The sequence below is a fragment of the Clytia hemisphaerica genome, unplaced genomic scaffold, assembly GCF_902728285.1.
Source record: "Clytia hemisphaerica strain Z4C2 unplaced genomic scaffold, Clytia hemisphaerica genome assembly, whole genome shotgun sequence".
NCBI lineage: Eukaryota > Metazoa > Cnidaria > Hydrozoa > Leptothecata > Clytiidae > Clytia > Clytia hemisphaerica.
The window spans coordinates 1,277,465-1,301,806 of NW_027103573.1; the positions used below are offsets into that span (position 1 = coordinate 1,277,465).

General features: G+C 36.3%; 1 protein-coding gene across 1 annotated transcript; it reads right to left on the minus strand.

Annotated features, from left to right (window-relative positions):
• Positions 1-1,733: 1,733 nt before the first annotated feature.
• Positions 1,734-24,009, minus strand: LOC136801186 (uncharacterized). The gene is made up of 15 exons (XM_067057822.1): positions 23,912-24,009; positions 23,594-23,636; positions 22,023-22,448; positions 19,793-19,939; positions 18,152-18,349; positions 15,519-15,694; positions 14,603-14,778; positions 13,178-13,361; positions 7,188-7,320; positions 4,517-4,609; positions 4,146-4,291; positions 3,680-3,947; positions 3,215-3,370; positions 2,616-2,855; positions 1,734-2,282 (listed from the first exon to the last, which is right to left on the minus strand). The coding sequence occupies exons 1-15, from the start codon at positions 23,924-23,926 to the stop codon at positions 2,206-2,208; spliced, it is 2,478 nt and encodes an 825-aa protein (XP_066913923.1). The 5' UTR covers positions 23,927-24,009; the 3' UTR covers positions 1,734-2,205.
• Positions 24,010-24,342: the final 333 nt, after the last annotated feature.

Sequence of the window (24,342 nt, forward strand, 5' to 3'; positions counted from 1 at the left end):
AAAGACAGGTAAGAAGGCATATTGATGTAACTGCTAGTACGAATTACGGGAAAGGTGTATTCAATTGATTTGGATGGATGGCAATCGATTTGTTTGATTGACGCCATCTGTCAATATATTTGAATAAAAGTTAAACTTAAATTTAAAGCATGATACGTATCATCCTACCTACCATCGCCGAACTATCTTAAACAATCAGGAACAAAGAAAATTCCAAAAAGTCTGAAAGTGAAAAATTCTCAATTTGTGTTTGCAGGCACTTCTCGGGCTGTCGGGTTACCATTTTCAATGTTTTGAATATCCAGCTGGGAAACGTACGGTATCGAAAAGTAAAGATCACGTGATCACAGTCGGGCGGCAAAAAGCAGAGTTGTTGTTGTTTTTTCGTGTGTTTCCGTATTCTTGATATGCGTAAGTCAAGATGACGTCATATTTTTTAAACAGAAGCACTCGAAAAAGCCATATTTTGACCTCTTTTTCTATTTCTAGTAACAGACAGTGGTCAAATCCCAGATTTTTTCGGGTGTTTCCGCTAGAAAAATGAAGCAGTCAGGCAAATTGACCGATGGATATATGTGCGGTGCGCGGTTAAGGGTATGTTTTTCAAGATAACAGAAATGCACTCTAAAGGGTGGACTTTTTGACAAATGCACTCTTCTAAAGGTGGAAATTTCAGTGTTGATTTTTTTCTCTAAAAACTGCATTGTGAATGTAAGTAAGTCTTAGTTTGCTGTAAATGCATTTAATACACCGTTTAGTTGTGTCGACTACTGTATCGACTGCGCACGCGTTCAAACGATTTTCCATTGTTTTGATTTTTGCGACCGCTCTTCCCCGTAAAAAAAATGGTAGGTAAACTTCCGGTTCTCGTAAGGAAACCTAGCAGAGAAACGGTAGGTAAAGAACTTCTTTTAATCATAACTTCTTTTCCTCTAAATGAATTTTTGTTAAATTTTCAGGAGAGATCCATAAAATTATCATTGATATCATGTTCAAATATCTAAATCATTCTCTTTAAAGGAAAGAAAAAATTGACAATGTTTACATTCCTCTAACCTTCCACAGTACAGTAGCATTTTTTACCTACTGCCTTCACGGTGGAACACGGTGTAGATAGCGAGACTCCTAAACGGTGTATTAAGGAAGCTCTAACATGGAAACACGGCCCAAGTTGCATTCTCGACGAAAAATCTACCACTCTCTTTTATTGTTGCTTTGGAAGGCTGCTTTTTATAATGTGCTGTGTAGTTCAAAAGTGGAAACGTCTGCTCTTTACATAAACAGATAGGTGTGGGTATCTTTTTTGTGCAATCTAGCTAGATTAAATCAATTAAATCAAGCACATAATTGATAAGCCCAACTCGGAGCTAAACCTCTGAGATGAGAGCCAGCTTCTTGGAAGCCCGGGGGGTGAGGTACTAGGTTTGCGAAGTGACGGGTATGTTCGAGCAAAAAATCGAAAATCGAAAATCGACAAATTGCCGTTATGGGGCACTTACAGAAATTTTTCCCCTAAAATTTTTATCGATTTTCACATTAGTAATTTCAGTCCAAATTTTTGATAATCGCGACCTTTAATTATCGTGAATTTATCGTGAGGTGGTTTTTCTTTGAGACTTTCAAAGGTGTGTAAACGGAACCCTTATGGATTGCACATACCCGACAATTGTTTTGCCTATTAGTACCCCCCCCGCCCCCCGGATTTGCAAGTTTAGTTATGAAATATTAGCATTACTACAATGTACAATTCTTAGATCTTTTTATCAATGCGAAATCAGGATATAAAAAATCCCAATCACGTCAGATCCTGCAAAAGTACAAAATAGACTTAGTGTCTTTTAATCGAAAAAGCCAAAGTTTTAATTATCTAGCCTGGTGATAAAGTTACAAATAACATTGCTCGTTTTTGTGGGCGAAAATTCAAGGGGTCATATCACGGTTTATTTGTCGGACAACGGAAATTGCTGGAATTGAATGTGACTTTGCACATTACAAAGTTCATATGATGGAAATTCAAATTTCCTTTTTCCAGCCCGATGTATTGATTAAATTTCTTGGTCAGATATGAACCACGTGACTTCATTTCTGTTCGTTGATTGGTCAGATATGCACCACGTGACTTCATTTCTGTTCGTTGATTGGTCAGATATGCACCACGTGACTTCATTTCTGTTCGGTGATTGGTTAGTTCATTATCTTCGTCTTTTAGAATTGTTCCATGTTAGCCCACAAGAAGATTCGGATATCGGTCGTTTCTTGGCGATACAAACCAAGGGTGGATACTAAAATGGATACGTTTGAAAATTAGAAGATAAGAGATACACTATCAGGTTATTTCATAGAATTCTTGTTTTTTTTTTCTATATTGCTATTGCTATATTTGCGACATATTAGAGGGTAATTTCTACATGATAATGGAAAAGGGTCCACACAGATGTCAAAAAAGACGTCAAAATGTGTCTGTCAGCATAATATTCTCTAGTATACATAAGTTGTGTAAATAAAGCCTGGGATACACGGAGACAAGATTGATATCATTAAGAAAAGTTCTGGAAACTTTGCGCGATGTTTTGCAGAGATCCTCTAAGAAATAACTTCTCAAAACTTTGATATACCTTTGATACTGGTGAAATCAGTATCCTCGGGTGTTCCTGCTAGCTGCATGTCGTCCAGATTTGTGATAGAAACCATGTTAACGTCAGATAATTTGCTTTGATATTCAGTGAGAGTGACGTAATGAAGAAGGCCGGTTTCCACGTGATATTTACAATGGTATTTTGCAGAATGACACAAACCGTAAAATGAATCTTCTGAGGGAATGAACGCTTTCAATTCGGTGATTTTTGGCGTCATGGCTGCAAATGAAGAAATAACGGATCAGAATGGAGATCTGGAGGAGTAAGAGGATGTTTCTGTGGAAGACTGATTTGACTGGCAAAATGTGTTGGACCACATTACATTGAAACCTTCCACTAACCATCTTCTACTCAGCTATACCTCCATATAAACCTCATCTAAGGAAGCTCAAGGGATAGAATGACATTGTGCTTTAAGGATTAGTAAACTTTTTGTCCAAGAAATCCAAAAAGAAAACAGAGAAGGTTTTTGTTGAATATCAAGATTCTACATCATATCTCGCGAAGTTAATACACAAAATCTTTATTATAAGGTGAGGTCTTTTCATTTAACTGAAGCAGAAACAACATCTTTATACCTATCCATTTAGCGCCATCGTCCAGTGAATAAAGACAATTGGAGTTGGACCACAAATCTTTTGAAGGCGTGCAAACGAACAAAGTAGGGCCTTTTGAAGTGGAAATTTTCAGCATAGATTTCATGGAAATTTTGTCCATTATGTCTTGTGGGAAAGCTGGAAAGAGAATGAGTTTGATATAAAATCTTTTAATAATTCTTTACTCGTGATATAAACAAACTTGATAATACAGACCCGACGGAAGCGAGGAGACTGGGGAGACTTCAACCTCCCCACTTTTGAGCAAATTAGATTTTTTTCTCAAATTCCTAGCGAATATTTTATTTATAGCTTTCAACCTCCCCACTTTAACGGTCGTTCCGCCGGGCCTGCAAAACTTAGAATTAGACTAAGTCAATAAAAAAAGTCATTCAAACGTTCGAAGGTGAATGAACAAGTAGGCCTTAAGCATGAGTAGTGATTTACCTCGAATAAAGGCGAGTTTATCACCGCAGAAGCCGGTCGACTTTGGTGTAGTAACAGGACCGAATGTGATATAAGTTGGGCTATTGGGGTATTCCATACACTGTGTTTTCCCTTGATAATCTTCCTGAGTTGGATACATGCCCAACTTCTTTTTTTGACCACTTTTTCCGTTAGTCGTGATGGAGACGTATGTTAAGGTGAAGATCTTGGCATCTGATTGGTTGTTCACCAGTTGGAGTTTCGTTTCACCTGCTCGTTGCCCAACTTTCTAAAATAGTTATTTGAAGTCATCCTTTGTGTTCTCAAATAAAAATGTCAAGTGTCGGGGACGTTTGCAGGTTCCAAACCATAGATTTTTTAAAAAGAGTTTTTTCTTTTGAGAGGGCGCTCATTGTAGGATGGCGCTAAACGGTTGTTAAATTTGTCTACGACAATAAAAGTAATCTGATAAAAAAACATAACCCACCTTTCCGGATTGCACGTGAATGAGAAAGGGTTCATCGGGCGCCAAATAAAAAGAATCGCGACATCTTGATGTGCGTATAACGTACTCCGTCCCTGATTCAACCTCAAAACATAAGCCAGTGGCACGGTGCTTCAATCTTTTCGGTTCTAAATTAGAATAAAGAACCAAGTAAAACACTTATCTTATATTCTTTTGCAGGTATTATTCCGTTTGCTCTTTCGTAGCTGAATATATAGAAATTTTGTCCCCTGCGTATTTTCGGTTTTTTGATGCAGATAATTCTCTGACGCCCAACAGTAACTTTAATAAAGCCTGGAATACACGGGGACGAGGTTTAAGTGATTCTTTAATATAAATAGATGAATACTTACCTATCAATTCATTCTTGGTGTGTTGTAAAGAGTAACTTTTCGTCAAACGACCTCTACTGGTGCCTGTCGTCACTGCCAAGCACGGACGACCACCTGAAATGAAACGCGATAGGGGGTTCGTAAAGAAAGAAATAGACCTTATCGGAGTTTTTGATTGTGCATTGTGGGATAGTTTCGGGCGTATTACAATAGAATTCCCTCGAGGAATTCCTAAGAGATTTCTATTGTAATACTCCCGAAATAATCCCACAATACATTGCTGTTTTAGAAAAATCAAAAACTCCGATAAGATCTACTAGAATAGAATGAGAAAGAAAAGATATTTTATGAAACAAGCGGTGGCATGAATTCCTTTCATGAGGATTACCAAATCTGTGGTAAAATAAAAAACTTAAAAAAGCTTTTTAACCCTAGTAATATAGATAAAGCCGATCGTCTGTGAGGAAAGAACCCACAGATGTAGAAGTTCCCTCGGCTTTGTAAATTCGACTTTATTTACTATTAAGCTTTTATTCCTTACTGCTTCCAGCTTTTCAACTTCAAAGTGATCGCGAGAGTTAAAGGTTTTATTTTTACCTAAGTGTTTCCGTTTCATATCAGACACATATTTCATATCAGGACAGTGTCTTGCTATTGTTATTTTATGCTGATATAAGCAAAACAAGCTAGATACTGAATGGACCTACCTGATGATGAAAGTTGGATCGCAATGCGAGGAGAGAAAAATCAGTCAAAAAATGTAGCGTTTAGCGAAAATGTATAACACAATAAATTCATCATTGATTGTTGATGGGGAGAGAGGGAAGGGTTTTAGGGGAAAAATAAATAGAAAGTTCTGGTCGCAAAAATCAGTTTTATTGACAATTGAATCATGCTTGATGGTGAGCATTGTTATCAATATTATTTTGTGTGAAAAAAATAGAAATACAAAGAAAAAATATAATGAAAATCTGCAAAAACGGCGATTTCCGGCATTTTCAACCGAAAAAGAAAATTCTCAAAAATCGAACTCAGCCATTTTTTGAGCATTGCGAATACGCATCTTTCTGCAAAAAATCAGAAAAAACTTTTGATGAAAATTCGAGAAAATGTAAAATAACCGGTTTTCCGGCATATTTCCGGCATTTTAGGCCGGAAAAAAAATGTTTTTCTAAAATTGGGCTTCGTCACATTTTAGGTATTGTCATATTGCATCAGTGTGCAAAATTTCATAAAAAATATAAAGTACAGCTCGAGAAATTCAAGAAATACTGTCTTTCCGGCAAAAATAGGTTGTTCCGGCGATTTTTAAATAGCTCCGGCTTCAAAAATCAATTTTATTGAAAATTGAAACATGCTTGATAGTGGGCATTGCTATTAAAAATGCTTTTGAATGAAAAAACAACCAATCGTAAGGAAAAAGTCCAATGAAAATCCAGAAAAACGGCGATTTCCGGCATATTTCCGGTAATTTCGGCCGGAAAAAAATTTCCTCAAAAATCAAACTCGGTCATGTTTTGAACAATATTAATACGCATCTTTGAGAAAAATATCAAAAAAAACCTTATGATAAAATCTCGAGAAAATGCAAAAAAAACAGTTTTTCCGGCATATTTCCGGCATTTCCGGCCGGAAAAAAATATTTTTCGAAAATCGGGCTCCGTCACTTTTTAGGTATTGTCAATTTACATCAGTGTGCAAAATTTCATAAAAAAATATAAAGTACAGCTCGAGAAATTCAAGAAGTACCGTTTTTCCGGCGAAAATCGGCTGTTCCGGCGATTTTTAGAAAGTTCCGGCTTCAAAAATCAGTTTTAGTGACAATTGAACCATTCTTGATCGTGGACATTGCTATTAACAATGTTTTTGTGTGAAAAACAACCAATTATAAGGAAAAAGTCCGATGAAAATCTGCAAAAACGGCGATTTCCGGCATATTTCCGGCATTTTCGGCCGGAAAAGATTTTTTCTCAAAAATCGGACTCGGCCAAGTTTTGGGCATTGTTAATACGCATCTTTGTGCAAAAAATCAGAAAAAACTAATGATGGAATCTTGAGAAAATGCCAAAAAAACGGTTTTTCCGGCATATATCCGGCATTTTCGGCCGGGAGCCAATCTCGAGAAAAAGCTGGTAACAGACGGACGAACGAACGAACGAACGAACGAACGAAAGAACGAACGAACGAGCGAACGAAAGAACGAACGAACGAACGAACGAACGGACGGACATCGGTTAATTTATAGGACCTCCAAGGTAGGTCCAAAAAAATGTTTTTCTTTTCATAACTTTATGACCAATCTTGCTCCACATCCGTGTCAATCCAATGTGTAAAAGCTTGTGAATTAAAATTGATGAGTAAGCAAACGATATTACTCTTAGACCATGTTCAGACGTTACGGTTCCGTTCCGTTCCTTTCTGCCGGAACAAATGTGAACGCCAAAATTCGAAACGTCAAAAAAAAGACGTTACACAAAGCAAAACAGATCGAAACGGTTTCGCTCCACTTTTTTCATTGGAACGGAACTGCTCTGTTTTCTTGCTCCAAAACGTTCCGAAACCAATATGAACACACTCGATCCATAACGAAAATCATACTGGAGCGAAACGGAACAGTAACGTGTGAACATGGTCTTATTTAAAAAAACGAAACCTTTAAATTTCATATTTTTCAGGGTATAAACTGACTTACCTGAGCAAAAGGACCAATCGAGATGTGTAAAAGGTTGAGCTTGGATATCCCACATCATGTGACCATCGGATGCTAAAAACACTTCTGTGTATAATTCACATGTTCTCCCCTTTGACCCAACATTGGATGGTATCTATACAGAAGACGAAATGAAAAACTAAATAGATTTAAACAAGAGGATAAAGGTGGGCTAACCCATGCAGCGATACACCTTTTTGACGGTAGTCGCGCGGTCAAGCGCGTGCCACTTAATAATTTAATCCCCCTAAACGCGATCCAATCCTTTTTGGACACATTTTTCTATTGTCTATAGGTGCGAAAAAAGGAATGGGACGGTTTTAGTGGGATAAAGTGGACAAAAAATGCCCGCGCGGAAATTGGCGGCTACGGTCGAAAAGGTGTGTATCATAGTCATTTTACTAGTGGAATTTTATTTTATTTTTTACACACCAATATACATAAAGCCAAAAAATCCATATCAGGTTTGGGCTCCGGACTGGTATTTTATTGCGAAATTTTTCTTACTAAATGGATTTATGAAAAATTCATGTCACCCTTTATAGCCCAGCGTTTGACGACATCCCCAATCATCACGACCGCGCTCATTGAAACATCGATCGGTATGATTTTGATGTGATAACTCTTACCGAAACTTGGTTAAAAGACAACCCTTTCCTGCTCGATTATGTAAAGATCGATGGGTACGAAATGCACTTCCATAATCGAGACAATAAGCGTGGTGGTGGAGTTGGAATATACATCAAAGACAACATTAAACACAAAATACGCAAGGACATAGTCAACATCAACCCAGCTCTCGAACACCTATGGGTTGAAATCGAGGGAAAAAACAAACACTCAAAGCTACTCTTATGCGTCGCCTATCAGCCGTACTTCACGCTCCAAGAAAAAACAGAATGGCTTGAAAGCTTTGAGCGCATTATTGGAAATGCTACTCTAGATTGGACTGGTAATGTTGTGATAACTGGTGTTTTTAATATCGACCTTCTTTCAAACTCTCAATCCAAAGACTCTTACCTTGAAACCCTTCGTTCATTCGACCTAACCCAACATATCAACTCTCCATCTCGCAAAGGAGTATCCCTCATCGATCACATCTCAACGAACTCCTCGTGCAAAGTGAAGTTCTGTAACGTCCTTCCGACACCGGAAATCAGCGACCACGATGCTGTATACGCCTGCATAAACACCCGTGTTGCGAGATTCGAACCTCGGCATAAGATAATCCGTGACATGAGAAACTTTGATTTACCTGCGTATGTTGCTGATACCGCCACCGTTCCTTTCAACCTCGTTTATGCGACCGATTGCGCTGATGATAGTTTAAACACATTGAACTATTTACTACTTAACTGTATCGAACGCCATGCACCTCTGAAGAGAATAAAAGATGAAGAACTTAATTATCAGTAACTTACAAAAAGCCTGTCACGAAAAGCGAACTTTAGCTCATCAGACAAAATCAGAGTCAGACTGGATAGAATTCCGAGTAGCTCGAAATACTCTAAAAAGACAGGTAAAACACACCAAAAAAACTTTCTACCGTAAACTTCTCTCATCCAAAAAACCGAAAGAAGTCTGGAAGCTTATTCACCGAATCCTCCACCCAAAGAAAAGTGTTATCAATATTCAACCCTCCGAACTAAACGATCACTACATTTCAACAGCTCCTAGAATCCTTGGATCACAGCCAACTTCAATCGAGGAAATCCAGCTCCTTCTTCAAGATCTTGCTATAAATGTTGAGCATGAATTCGAATTCCAACCCGTCACATATGAACAAGTAGTCAAAGAAATCAAGAACCTTCGAACTGACTGCTCTTCTGGATACGACAATCTTCCAGTTTCACTCATCAAACCTATTGCTGATCATCTCGCATCTCCACTCACGCATATAATCAACACTGGTATCGCTGAGAACACATTTCATCAACAGTGGAAATCGGCAAAGTAACACCTATTCCGAAAACAGAACAATCCACCACTCCAGATCAATTCAGACCTGTCACCGTGCTACCCATACTCTCCAAACTTTTTGAACGTTTAATGGCAAAACAAATCGTAGACTACATTGACCAACATCAGATATATAAGCAAACCCAATCTGGCTTTCGCAAACGTCACTCGACCGAAACGTTGCTTATGAAAATTCGAGATGATATCGTTGGTGCAATGAACAAAGGGGAAATCACACTCGCAGCATTTCTTGATTATTCGAAAGCCTTCGACACGGTTGATTATAAGACACTCATAACCAAACTACGGAAAATCGGCTTCTCCGACAAGGCCGCGTTGCTCATGTTATCATACCTCAGCGATCGCAAGCAATTTGTTCAGGTCGACGACAAGCAGTCTGAACAAGGCAATGTTCAGTTTGGTGTACCACAAGGCTCCATCCTCGGACCGATCTTGTTTAATCTATACACCGTGGACTTACAAGACAACGTCGAGGGTGGTAGTACCAACCAATATGCTGACGATACTACAAATTACGAACATTGTAGACCTAAAGAAGTACCAGCCGCAATCATCAGAATGACACAACGCCTAGATCAACTCAAAGATTGGTCGACCGAAAACAATCTTGCGTTCAACAACAAAAAGACAAAGATCATGCTCTTATCGACTTCCAGAATGGGTAAGCTGCGCGATCTCGCTAACCCAACCCATCCGACCTTCCATATTCATCACGCAAACCAATTGATCGAAAGAGTCACCGTATATAAACTGCTTGGTGTTCAGTTCGACGAAAATTTGAACTGGGAGGCTCATGCCAACAAACTTTGTCAATCGGTATATGCAAAGCTATATGTTCTTCGATACCTTCGTCGCACTGCATCGTATCGCTTACGTAAGCAACTCGCAGAATCACTATTGTTACCGAGGATCAACTATTGTTGCTCGTTATTCTGGAACCTTCCGCAATATCAATTCAAAAAACTTGATAAGCTTCTATGTCGAATCGCATCCTTTGTAACGCTAAAGTATTCAACAACTGAGGATGTAATAAACCTTGGCTGGTTACCAATGCAACAACGGGTTGAATTCGAACTCTTAAAACTTGCCCACAAGTCGATTCATCTGGAGGATTTCCCATCATACCTAAAGGGCTTCCATCTGAGAGCTGCTGGTAGACCAACACGTAATGTTGAAGAGATTGATTCTAATTATGTATGTAATGTATCTGAAAAACTGTTTATTGGTAAGGCAAGTCGCCTTTTGAATGATCTCCCAAAGGTTATTCGGGAAGAGGTTGATTCTATTAAATTTCGCAATTCTTTAAAAAAATATTTATTAGGTAGTCTTGCAATATATATTATGCAACATTAGTTTATGACACTCGACAAATTCGACATTTTAACAATCACTACTACTACTAGTAAGACTTCTATACCAACAACAAATTAAAGTCTATTCACGATAAGTGTGCACTCTTTTTTCTTTTACCTATAACTTTTGAAGGAATTCTTCAATCTTTATAAATTTGGTATCATTGGAAAGATATTAGTGAGTGGAACAATTTGAAATAAAAAAATCTTTAAAAAATTTTAAAAGTGAAGCTGAAAGTGAAGAAGAAAAAAAGGAAGATCTTGTAGAAAAGTGCTATAATATTCATTTTCACTGGAGAGATTCTTTGATCTTAGGAGATCATCACTGTGAAGAAATTTTATCAAAATATTTATTAAATATGAAGTTATGAGACAAAGTTAATAAGTGATTGACCCCAAAAAAACGCAAAAAACTGCAGAAAACAGCGTTTTTAGACGTCAATCAGCTTATAACTTTGTTTAATATCTTTTGACTGAATGATTATTTTTGTATGACGTTCGATAATCAAGGATTCGCCTCAGTGAAAATGATAGTTATAACACTTTTCTACAAGATTTTCATTTTTTTCTTCTTCATTTTCATCTTCATTTTTAGTATTTTTTTAAAGATTTTTTTATTTCAAATTGTTCCACTCACTAATATCTCTCCAACGATACCAAATTTATAAAGATTGAAGAGTTCCTTCAAAAGTTATAGGTAAAAGAAAAAAGAGTGCACACTTATCGTGAATAGACTTTAATATCTCCACAAATTCTCCAATCCAAGCTGCAATTTACTTCTAGTTTTGTCTATTTTCTTTTAAGTCTCTAGTCTCCCAAGTTGTCGATAAGAAAATAAATAGTTTATTTTCTATATTTCAAATTTAAATTATTATATTTTTAGTACTTCATGTTTAGCCATTTTCAAGCAATCGAGTTTTTTTTACCTTCAATAGCCGATCACGATCTCACTTCTTTTTTTTTCACAAGGTTATTTTCAAGCATCAATCCCACATTCAACAACACTACTTTTGCTCTTCTTTTGTTCCGACAAATAATTATTGTTTAAAATAAATTTTTATTTTATTGATTTTTAATTTATTTTATATTTCTCAATCCAATTCTGATGAATACTGTCTGATACTATACTTAGTCTCCACCATTTAGAATTTCTCCGAGTTCAAAGCCTTGCCTGCAGAGTTATATCTTTAGAAGTGAATAGGCCTCACTGAAAAGATATATAGCTCTGTATTTCAACTTGCCCAGATAGGGCAGTTGTACAATTTTATCCAAGCTTCAATTTATGATTTTGATCTCAATTGAGTGAATTAACTTTTGGTCGTACGTATATTTTTGCAAATTGAAAATTATATATAATTTTTTACATAATAATTTATTTATTTATTTAGTTTACTTATTATAAATAGGACGAATAGCCATTGAGATATATGGAAGTGCCTGAAATACAATTAATAAAAAAAATAAATAAAAATAAATAAAAAATAAATCTTCCTAATTTTACGTCCGCTTAAAATGGTGAAATAAATTCAGATTCAGGTTTTTTTGGAGTAGAAATCGTTGCAGAGTCAATCTTTCCCATGGAAATAATTAACTTTTGTTTTGTTTTTTGGGATCCCTTGCGCAAAAAATCCAAAATTCGCTAATTGACTCTTAACAACATTAGGGGTAAAGGGACTTCAATGCCGTCACAGATTTTGGAAAAAATTGAAAATGCGATATCTCGAGTTTGAAATGGAGTTAGGCGGTCGTTGACCCCTCATTGGATCGAGAGTTTTGTGGGAGGGAGGGCTTGATGTAAAATAAAAAATTGGCTGAATTGTTGGGCGTTTTCAGTAGATGACGTCATCAAAACAGAAAAATGCGATATCTCGAGATTTTAAAGGAGTTAGAAGATGGTTAACCCCTCATTTTATCGGAAATTTTATGAAAAAGAGGTTGGAAGGGCATTGAAACCTGAAAATCCGTTATTTTTTGAGAGGGATTTAAAAAATTTACCGCTCATTGGATCGGTAATCATCGAAAGATAATCTCTTGGAACAATGAGAAATTGTTTTCAGTGAAGTGAAAAAGTCTATACCGTTTCGATGACGTCAGTGATAATCAGAATGATGTCACGAAACGATTAGTTTGCAGCATCAACTATATCATTTTTATCATCCTAAAGGATTTTGATGCGCAATTTTAATCGGCGTTTGCGACGACGGGAACCGTCCTGTTAATTTCAATTACACTTCGGATGTTTCTCTCTGTTTGTCAATTCTACCGGATAAGTTTGACCCTCAGAGGAAAACCTTTCTACCTGATGAGTTTGACCCTCAGAGGAAAACCTTTCTACCTGATGAGTTTGACCCTCAGAGGAAAACCTTTCTACCTGATGAGTTTGACCCTCAGAGGAAAACCTTTCTATCTGATGAGTTTGACCCTCAGAGGAAAACCTTTCTACCTGATGAGTTTGACCCTCAGATGAAAACCTATTGAAAATCATTTAATGATGGATGGTGTATGAAAAATAATGTCAATGCTGTGAACAAGGCTTGATAGTGAGAAATCGGAAAAAATCAGCCAGTTAATTATTCAATTATTCAAGTTAATTATTCAGTTTCTATAATAATTCCTTGGTCAAAACTAATTATAAACTACCTTGTACGTAATGGAGTTGATGTTCCCATTGGCAGTAACGGAATAATAAGATCCACAGAAGCTTGCTGATAAATATCTATTGATCCCTTTTGGAATATCGAATTGCTTGGCAAAGTAGACGGTCACCGAGATGTCCGTACTGTATCCATCGTCCGAAATACCGGCCAAAAACCGGATCCGTTGCCTGAATATTAAACAAGATAAATGATTTACATAACTCTTCAAATATCAGAATTCAGGCCTAAAGATTCAGTTGTCAGTATCATTCTTCGGTCTAAGGCTCCCAGCTGGCACACAACGCTGTTTCAACGTTTATCTAACGTTATATGGACGTTGTGAACGTTAGAAAAACGTTTAAAGAACGTTGTGTGCCAGCTGGGTGTGAATATTAAGGATTAGGGAAGGTATATGATGTTGCCCCAATGAACTTTTTTTGAAGGTGGTCCAACCAGATAAACACACCCTTAACCTAAACACCACGACGACTGTAAAAATGGAAGGGAGTAACATATGCTCTCAAAACCTCAAAATGAAAACGCAATATAGAATTTTGAAATTTACTTACAAGAGGAGCAAGCCAAAAAAAATGAAATAAAAAAAAAAATTAGACTCTGACATTGTTCATAATGTGAATTAGACTTTCTAAACCCCCTTAAACCTCTTAACTCTTTACTCAGGAGGATACTCCTGTTCCACAGGGGGGTTGAGGGTATGTTTTTCAAGATAGCAGAAATGCGCTGGTAGCAAGGTCGGTTTTTTGATAAATGCACAGTAAGGGTAGGAAGTTGGTAAACCCAGTGGCCCCCCCCTAGGGTTTAAATTTACAAGGTAAGCTTGTTGAGATTGTTGTTGAGTTGATCTCTCAAAATACATTTTTTTGCCAGACTGTCTTAAACAAGATAAGTAGTTTATCTTCTTATGATTTTAACATTCGAGATACAAAAATAAGATTTCTACTTCCTCATATAGACAAATTGCTGTCAATCTATCTTCATGAACGAATGACTAACTAACTGTAGCCTATTCCCATTTCAAGAAATGAAAGATAGATGTAGATAGATATGCCCTCCGATGCCACGATGGAGTCGCAATTACAGTGCAAGCAGACATTGCAACCCTGCAGATGCGAGCTGCCGAGCCATGGTGTATACCACGACACTCGAACTACACGGGAGAACGGATGTCCTCGCAGGTGTAGAACCTCCCAACCTCCTCAGCACACCACAATGTCTGAAATATCTACCCATACTTGTGTATCAGATTTATGGTACCCAATCCCCCTCCCATGGCATGGGTTGACCCGGTGAATCGTGCCAAGTGAATCGTGTTGCCACAGTGGGTATCGAACTCGAGCCTCCTGGACAGAAGTCAAGCACGATAACCACTATACCACTATACCAAGAAATGAAATGAAGTTTAACGTACCCAGGTATTTCGTAGGTGAGCCTGTCTCCTGTAGAATCACTGTAAGATACAACATTCTGTGTAGCTGCTACTTTTTTGTAGATTTGCTGCACAACAAAATAACCTTCACCAAAAAAAGCGTTGTTTATCTGCAACACTTGACTGGCCGTATAACTAGAAGATGGACTTCCTGTAGGCTATTGATGAAAAATGAAAAAGAAAATTATTTATGATGTACATTTTTGATTTTTTTCTAATATTGCATCATATATCACATCATATATCCAACAGATCATTGGTTGTACGGTAAATGACGTGAAATTATTCAGAATGTCACATGCAACCAATCAGCTTCTGGGTCCGAAGCAATCTCATACCAAGAGCCTTAATTTTTAAGAATATTTTCAGCTGTCAAAGAAAAGGCCCATATTTTGCTCTAAATAGCCGGATTTTAGCATATATTTACCTTATTTTGGGGTTTTCAGAAGTACAATTTCCACCCCCCCCCCTTCCAGCAATCCCGTTTATTCGAATCCCCCCCCCCCGTTTATTTGGAACCTAAAAGTATGTAGGAATGACAGATGAGAATATTTCGCGCCAACACAACCATTATATTTAAAAAGAAATTGATGTGTATATAACTATGTCTAACTCGAGAAAATGAACGCCATGCATTGAGAAAACGTCACTTTACGTCATTTCGCTCGAGTTACGTTGAAAAATCGACCATATCCGCTTTAAAAGTCATCTGTATCGCTTTTCGAGAGCTTTGTAATGGTATAAGTGGTTTTAGATTTTTAGCGACGAATTTCGGGTCTAAAGAGATTTTGCTATTTTCTTAAATATATTCTTCTTTTGAATGAGCTAAAACAATTCCAATCTGAAAATTGTTGTCACGGAACCTGCCCCCTTACTAGAACACAGCAGGGACACTCACCATATAGTCTGTGGTGAATCTGACATACGGAGTTCCGGCGGTGAGGCTTCCGGTCGCAAGTTTGCGTCCTATGAGCGTTTTTACGCCGTCGTTTAGAGCGCTCACGTGAGTAGTAGTTGCATCGATAGTCAGGCCAGAAAGTGAGGATGCAATACCAATGCTATTGACACGACCATCTACGATAAAAAGGGGATAATGACAATCATGGCGGAATATTTTATACTGATGCTCCCAAATTAGCATGGGGCGTTTGTCATTAATTTTATTGTTTAAATTCAAAATCAGTGGCAAATATCAGTTTTTTTTGTGAGTTTCCGTATAATACATGACGTCATGAATATCACGAATCAAGAGAAATAATGACGGACTCGGAAGAATCCAGTTCGAGACAAATTCCACCCAAAAAAGAAAACAAAAAACACAAAATTTTGTACAAGTCTTAACGGGAAATATTCAGAACTCAAAAACCAAGTCTGCAAGTTTTTTTGAGACTGTGATCGAAGATTTCAGTAAAAAAAGGGTATTTTTGTCACAAAGTCATGAATTTGCTTAGTTTTTTATTAAATTTGTGTGACAAAGATGGAATAATAAGGGTCACTCCACAAAATTTGGCCAGAAGAAATTAGCTGAGCGGAAGTGGTTTTCGAGTCCGATTTGCATCCGGGATCCAAAAGAGATGTGTGTTTCCTATTAGCCTCCGTCTCGGAAGAGGACTGGGCCCGAATTTGCGGACGTTTTCACAGTTTCACTTTCGTTTTCGGCTATACGACAGCGTTTTCAAGCAGAAAACAGAGGAAATCTGTGAAATTATGGCAGGGAATGCTAACCTATTTTTCCAGTGTTTCTCAAGATTGGAGCAAGATTATTGTTCTAGAAAGTTCATAAAGGCCTAATAGTTTCAGATTAGTATGATTTCATCAGAAAAAAAACATTTACACCAAAGCTCCTTATTGATATGTGAAGGCTACCAAAAATAGCAATGTCCTCCATCAGAACAACTTTAACATAATAAGGGACAAGGACAGTCAAGAAGTCTACTTTGTTGAAAATTTGCACAAAATACTTAGAGAAAATGGTACTATGGAAGCCCATTCTATACTCCTAAATGATAGTTGAAAGATCAGCAGTTGAGAGGGTTGATTAAAATAGAACTCAAAGCACACAATAAAGTATACATATATATTTGTCCAGAAAGAACTGGCATGTTGTTTGCTTTGTTTTGGTGTTTAAAAATATGTACTTATCAGTCCTAAAAAAATACAAATTCGAATATAATGAGGGCAATGAGTCTGGTACGACAATTTAAAAATCTATCTTTAATAGCAACAAAGAAAAAAACATGGCTCAAAGTTTTAAAAACAGAGCTAGTCAGAGCTTCAATTCAGTAGGTATAGAGCTTTCAAAATTTGAAAACAGACACTGCATTGGTTACTACAAGACATACTATCCACACGGTTTTTTCGATTCATGAAAAAAATTAAACAGTTAAAGTATTTATCAAAAAAAGGTTCTCTTTTTTTTGGTAATCAATTCCAACAAACAACAATCAATATAACAGTTTTTTGAAAACCATCCCACAGTGTAAACATTATCAACCAACTAAACCCACACCGCCAAAATTGTAAAAAAAGTCAATATAATTTCTATCAACAATTTCTCGTAGAATGTTTTTTTTCCAACATTCTGATACCAATCATGGCTGGAGGCATCATGTGTAGAGTGACTGTGTGGCATTTCATTGCTTTTAATAATCAGGATACCAAACATCAACCAAACAAAACTGACGCCAAGCCAAATCTGTCGATTAAAAATTTCCATGAAAATTATAATTGAAACTTATCTCGTAAAATGCTTTTTTCAACATTCTGGAGGTGTTCAAAGTTAGAGGTATCATATTTAGAGCCAAGCAATACATGAACAGTCATTTGCTATCCCATTTGCCATGAGATATATGAGTCAACAAATCAAACAAAAACCAACAAATCATGTCTCTTCACCTTCATGTCACATCGTGTTTATATGGGGTATCAGAAAGCCAATCCACAAGAAGAGCCATCTTCCTTTATTATGGAGTGTTCCAAAACTATTGGTAGGTTGTTTGGAAGTAAAGAAACCCACACAGTTTGTTTTATTTTGAAGATTTAACTTGAAAACAAACTGCATCTTTCCAGCAGAAACTCATGTTTCAACCTGCTACATAACATTGGACAGTCGGGTCTGCTACTAACATGTAATAGTTTTATTACAGCCGAGCTTGAGAATCCGTAGGCAGAACTTGTAACATGTATTATGTGTATAATTATGTCAGTCGACTTGATTCATGATATATTACTCACATTTCACTGGATGCATTTTCGCTGTGAAATTATCCGCAAAATTTTCTGACCGCGTTCTGAGACGGAGGCTAATATCATACACGTTTTATTTATAAAACTAACTATATAAGAACATAAGGTTTCGATGGCCAAAATGTTAAAAACAAGTTAAGTACATATTAAGGCTTTGCAAAACACTCGATTTCTTGGGAAAACAGACAAAATAAGAAAATATTAAGAACATTTTTTGAATCTTAAAAATTTAAGAACATCCGAAGGCTTCAGAAAATTTTGTTCTTAAAAAAAACGTGTATATACCGTAATATGCAACTGGTCCATTTGGTGGGTCGGTCCAACTGGAGAAAGCATTTATACAGAGGAAGAGAGCAGCTGATTGGATGTTATTCATGCGGAATTTAGTGGCGTATGTGTTTCCCACCGTGAGGTGTTTTCCTTCCTTGTAAGGAGTGGTGGTGGAGGATCGAGTTATCGAATAATCAATCCCCAAAGAAAGAACTGCAAAGAAATAGAAAGTAAATGATAAAAGTATGAAGAAACTAGAGAAAAACTTTTACACAATTTGTAAGCACGAAAAAACGACTGTTCAACAGACTAGTCATAAAATAACTTAAAGAGATAATCGCACGATGAGTTATTTTTTCTTGTTTGGCGCGCCTTCGAAGAGAGAAATTAATCGTTAATTGCATCCTGTAGAGAGCAATTATTAATCGTTAATCACACTATTCAATGACGCGCCGATGTTTACAAAATTGATTTTAATGTTTTTTCTTACATTTTTTTATCGAACGTTTTAATTGCATTCGAAAGTATTTTTGTGAGAAAGAAAATCTTTAAGCAAACAATTAAAGAAAAACATAAAGAAAAGAGAAAAATGTTAATAAAAAAAAATTAATAACAAAAAAATCACTGTGCAATTATTCTCAAATTGCACTCGTTATCATGTGATTAAATATACTAAAAAAGTCTATTCACGATAAGTGTGCACTCTTTTTTCATTTACCTATAACTTTTGAAGGAATTCTTCAATCTTTATAAATTTGGTATCATTGGAAAGATATTAGTGAGTGGATCAATTTGAAATAAAAAAAATCTTTCAACAAATTCTAAAAATGAAGATGAAAATGAAGAAGAAAAAAAGAAGATCTTGTAGAAAGGTGCTATAACTATCATTTTCACTGAAGTGAATCCTTGATTATCGAACATCATCACTGTGAAAAAATTTCTCAAAAATAATCATTCAGTCAAAAGATATCAAGCAAAGTTATAAGCTGATTGACGTCTAAAAACGCTGTTTTCTGCTGTTTTCTGCTGTTTTTTGGGGTCACTCACTTATTAACTTTGTATCATAACTTTATATTGAATAAATATTTTAGTGAAATTTCTTCACAGTGATGATCTCCTAAGATCAAAGAATCTCTCCAGTGAAAATGAAAGTTATAGCACTTCTCTACAAGATCTTCATTTTTTTCTTCTTCATTTTCACCTTCGTTTTTAGAATTTTTTCAAAAACTTTTTTATTTCAAATTGTTCCACTCACAAATATCTCTCCAAGGATACCAAATTTATAAAGATTGAAGAATTCCTTCAAAAGTTATAGGTAAAAGAAAAAAGAGTGCACACTTATCGTGAACAGACTTTAATTATATGGTTTGAGATTTTTTGCCTGAAGAAACCATCTGTGGTTTTGAGTAAAATTGCCAAGTATGTTTGTCTAACTATAATCTAAAGTCAAGATATCACAACAGTTAAAATTTCTGAAAATGGGTTCTCACACGGTTCTTACGTTGAATTTCTATTGTTTTTTTACAACTTTGGAAAATTTTAGGAAAAAATATTTTGGTTTCGCTCAAGACAATAGAAGGATTCCACATGCCAAATATTACAAACCATCTGATTATCCCTTTAAACTCATAAGTAATAAAAGGCAAAAATAAATACCTCCAGCATTGCAGTCATGTTTATACGAATATTTTTCTCCTACACAAGTTCCGTCAGGGCACGTTCGTTCTCTCCGGCGTCGTGTAGTCGGGCGGAAGTCGACGTTTGTACAGTCAGCACTCCATGTTCCCCATATACTCCAAGCGGCTGAAACACAAAAGAGTATTCTTTAGTTATTGATATGAGACTTTCGTGAGTGTTGTAGGCTGATGTTGTCTACAATACATGTTACATTTAATATAGGTGTTACACAGTATTATAGGTCGGTGCTAAACGGTAATATAGGTGTTACACAGTATTATAGGTCGGTGCTAAACGGTAATATAGGTGTTACACAGTATTATAGGTCGGTGCTAAACGGTAATATAGGTGTTACACAGTATTATAGGTCGGTGTTAAACGGTAATATAGGTGTTACACAGTATTATAGGTCGGTGCTAAACGGTAATATAGGTGTTACACAGTATTATAGATTAGTGTTAAACGGTAATATAGGTGTTACACATTATTATAGGTCGGTGCTAAACGGTAATACAGTTGTTACACAGTATTATAGGTTGGTGTTAAACGGTAATATAGGTGTTACACAGTATTATAGGTCGGTGTTAAACGGTAATATAGGTGTTACACAGTATTATAGGTCGGTGCTAAACGGTAATATAGTTGTTACACAGTATTATAGATTAGTGTTAAACGGTAATATAGGTGTTACACATTATTATAGGTCGGTGCTAAACGGTAATACAGTTGTTACACAGTATTATAGGTTGGTGTTAAACGGTAATATAGGTGTTACACAGTATTATAGGTCGGTGCTAAACGGTAAAACAGTTGTTACACATTATTATAGGTCGGTGTTAAACGGTAATATAGGTGTTACACAGTATTATAGGTCGGTGCTAAACGGTTAATATTAGGTGTTAACATTATTATAGTCGGTGTTAAACGGTTAATATATAGGTGTTACACGTTTATAGGTCGGTGCTAACGGTAATATAGGTGTTACACAGTATTATAGGTCGGTGTTAAACGGTAATATAGGTGTTACACAGTATTATAGGTCGGTGTTAAACGGTAATATAGGTGTTACACAGTATTATAGGTCGGTGCTAAACGGTAATATAGGTGTTACACAGTATTATAGGTCGGTGCTAAACGGTAATATAGGTGCTACACATTATTATAGGTCGGTGTTAAACGGTAATATAGGTGTTACACAGTATTATAGGTCGGTGCTAAACGGTAATATAGTTGTTACACAGTATTATAGGTCGGTGCTAAACGGTAATATAGGTGTTACACATTATTATAGGTCGGTGCTAAACGGTAATATAGGTGTTACACAGTATTATAGGTCGGTGCTAAACGGTAATATAGGTGTTACACAGTATTATAGGTCGGTGCTAAACGGTAATATAGGTGTTACACAGTATTATAGGTCGGTGCTAAAACGGTGAATATAGGTGTTACACATATTATAGGTCGGTGCTAAACGGTAATATAGGTGTTACACAGTATTATAGGTCGGTGCTAAACGGTAATATAGGTGTTACACATTATTATAGGTCGGTGCTAAACGGTAATATAGGTGTTACACATTATTATAGGTCGGTGCTAAACGGTAATATAGGTGTTACACATTATTATAGGTCGGTGCTAAACGGTAATATAGGTGTTACACAGTTATTATAGGTCGGTGCTAAACGGTAATATAGGTGTTACACATTATTATAGGTCGGTTGCTTAAACGGTAATATAGGTGTTACACATTATTATAGGTCGGTGCTCTAAACGGTCCTATATAGTGTTACACATTATTATAGGTCGGTGCTAGACGGTAATATAGGTGTTACACATTATTATAGGTCGGTGCTAAACAGTAAAACAGTTGTTACACAGTATTATAGGTCGGTGTTAAACGGTAATATAGGTGTTACACAGTATTATATATGTGATGCTACACAATGATGTAGGTATTACATTGTAATATAGGTTTTATATGATAATGCAACTAAATCTCGGCCTTTCTACACACTATACTCTGTGTAAAATCACGGAGATAAATTTCCTTGGAGAGTTGGTAAATATCATATTTTTAGTACTTCAAGGGAAAAGAGATAAAGCTTTTCTAGATATTGTAAAAATGCAATATGGTTCAGATTTGTAGATTTCAAAGAATCAAGAGATGAAGGAAGATATTTATGAGTGGATTCTTCATAAAAAAACTCACCAGGGCTGTGGCTTTGAACAATGAATCGTGTTACGTAATCTATGTTATCTTTAGATGCTTCTATATGATGTTTTCCTTGTCTTTCAACTCTACCAAGGTATTTGTTGTTGGCTGCTCGGAAAGCAACCATCCCATTCTGTTTGAATACTTCGAAACGACAATTAACATCAGGGCTTGCTTTGGCAGACTGTATAGCTTGCCTACCGATATACATACGCGAAAGGTATTTATCATTTTTCGCCCTCAAGTAAACACTGGACTCGTCAAATTTCTCGATTTCAAACCGACAGAAAGCATCTTTAGGATCTTTGGCTGCTTCTATGTTTGCGCTTGAACCCATTATGGATAACCACTTTCCATTGTCAGCTTTGAAGGAAACACCACGACCGGAGTTGATGTGCGGCTCCAATAAGTCCATTCCATTTTCTGATGGATAAAAAGTTATTAGTGGGGCGGATTATCACATAAAAAAGGGACGATATCACAAATTGTGATAGAGCTCTGAAATTTTGCACAGAGGTTCCTCATGAAGTAAAGAAAATAAAAGTCATATCACCAAAAAAATATTCATTCATATATTATTATCCTCCAACGAAAAAGTTTCTACATATGAAGTATCTCTAAAGAGATGTATGAATCAGACTAGCAATATGATATTTGGAGAGGTTCTAACCGTCTTGAGAAGGTACTGACTTTTTCTGAGGTGAATCTTACTAAGGCTTACCCTTACCTGTGTTGTCATCTGATAGATACCACCCTTTAAAGAGCCCTCCCCTTTTCAACTCACTAATACTAGTTCTTTAACATATGTGCAAGCCGTGAAATTTAACCTATGTGCGAACCGTGGTGCATTGGTAGAGCATTTGGCTACGGTGTGGAAAAGCAAGAGTGGCGCCCTCCCCTTCCTTTGGATATATATAACTATCGAAAGTGGAGCCTTTGGGTCGCAGACTTACTTACTTAAGCTATGTATATAGTACGCCTCCATAGAACAACATGGTTGTGTAGGCAAGATTGTTGGGTCGAGGAAAGCCAACAGAGGAAAGTATTTAGCTATTTAGCCATTTAGCTCATGTAAGTTTAGTAGGACGAACCCCAAACGTATGTGGAATAATTATATAGTTGACGCTCCCTAATGTTCTATTACCCCCTTGAAAATCGAATTAGAGAGTGTGAACTGTATAATTGTTTCGAGTTATAATGATTTTATTTTTGATACATATAAAGTGGAGTCTCTTTAACTCGAACCTCTATAACTCGAATGTCTCCTTAAATCAAGCAAGTTTTATGGTCCATTCAGTTAACAATCCTTATATAAACTACTCCCTCGAAATTTCCTTAACTCGAACAAATGTGTGTTCCCCGTGCATGTTCGAGTTGTAGAGACACCACTGTATAAGGAGAAATATGAACTATAAAATGTTCGAGTTACCATAACTCTTTTGAACCATTTTCTGAGGTTCACAAAAGAAGAGTTTCGTTAAGGGGAAAAGTTGTGATAGCACCCTATTCCATCATGGATTGTCTTTAGCACCGGCAACCGAACAAATCAGACAATAGATCGATCTTACCTTGTGAATTGACTGTTATCAACAAAACGGCCAGAAAAACGATCTGAAAAGAAAATCATTGTGTAGAGACATGCAAACCATACGGCACAAAGCAATTTAGATTCCCTGAAATGTCTGTAAACAAAACCCCATATCTACTGAAAATTTATAGTCGTACTTAGGCTACGTCATATCTTCCTTCGTTTCGAGCGTAAAACTCGAACTCATCGACTAAGGCCTAAAAGCATGAAGATGTCTGAATATAAATATGTTTGTTAAATTAGACTGAAAGAATGTCTTATTGCAAATATATAATAACATAAACATGAAAAAACCTACCTTCAAATTCAGCATAGTTTCCAGTAAAATTCCCAAATGAAAAAAAATTCACTCAAAAAAAAGTATTTTAGTAGTGGAGAAAAAAGTTTGACCAAATTAGAGAGAAAATAAAGTAAGAAAAGTTGAGATATTTTTAGGTTTTTCGAATTGATTATTGAATCATATCTATGATTGAACCGGTAGTCTATTGAATAGGATTACGTTGCCCACGAGATGAATCGCTTCCCGTTACTGTTTTTGAGACTGTCCTATGGATACCTTTTGATAAATTTATTGAAACTTTTCGATTTATATATTATGACATAAAACTAGAAATGAATGAAAGTGAATTGAGAAATTTATTTTTCATTAAGCAGTTGACATTGGGCTTTTCCAGAAAAAAACCGTGCACCCCCTGTTGAGGAGGTCCAACCTTTTGTGACCTACCCCCT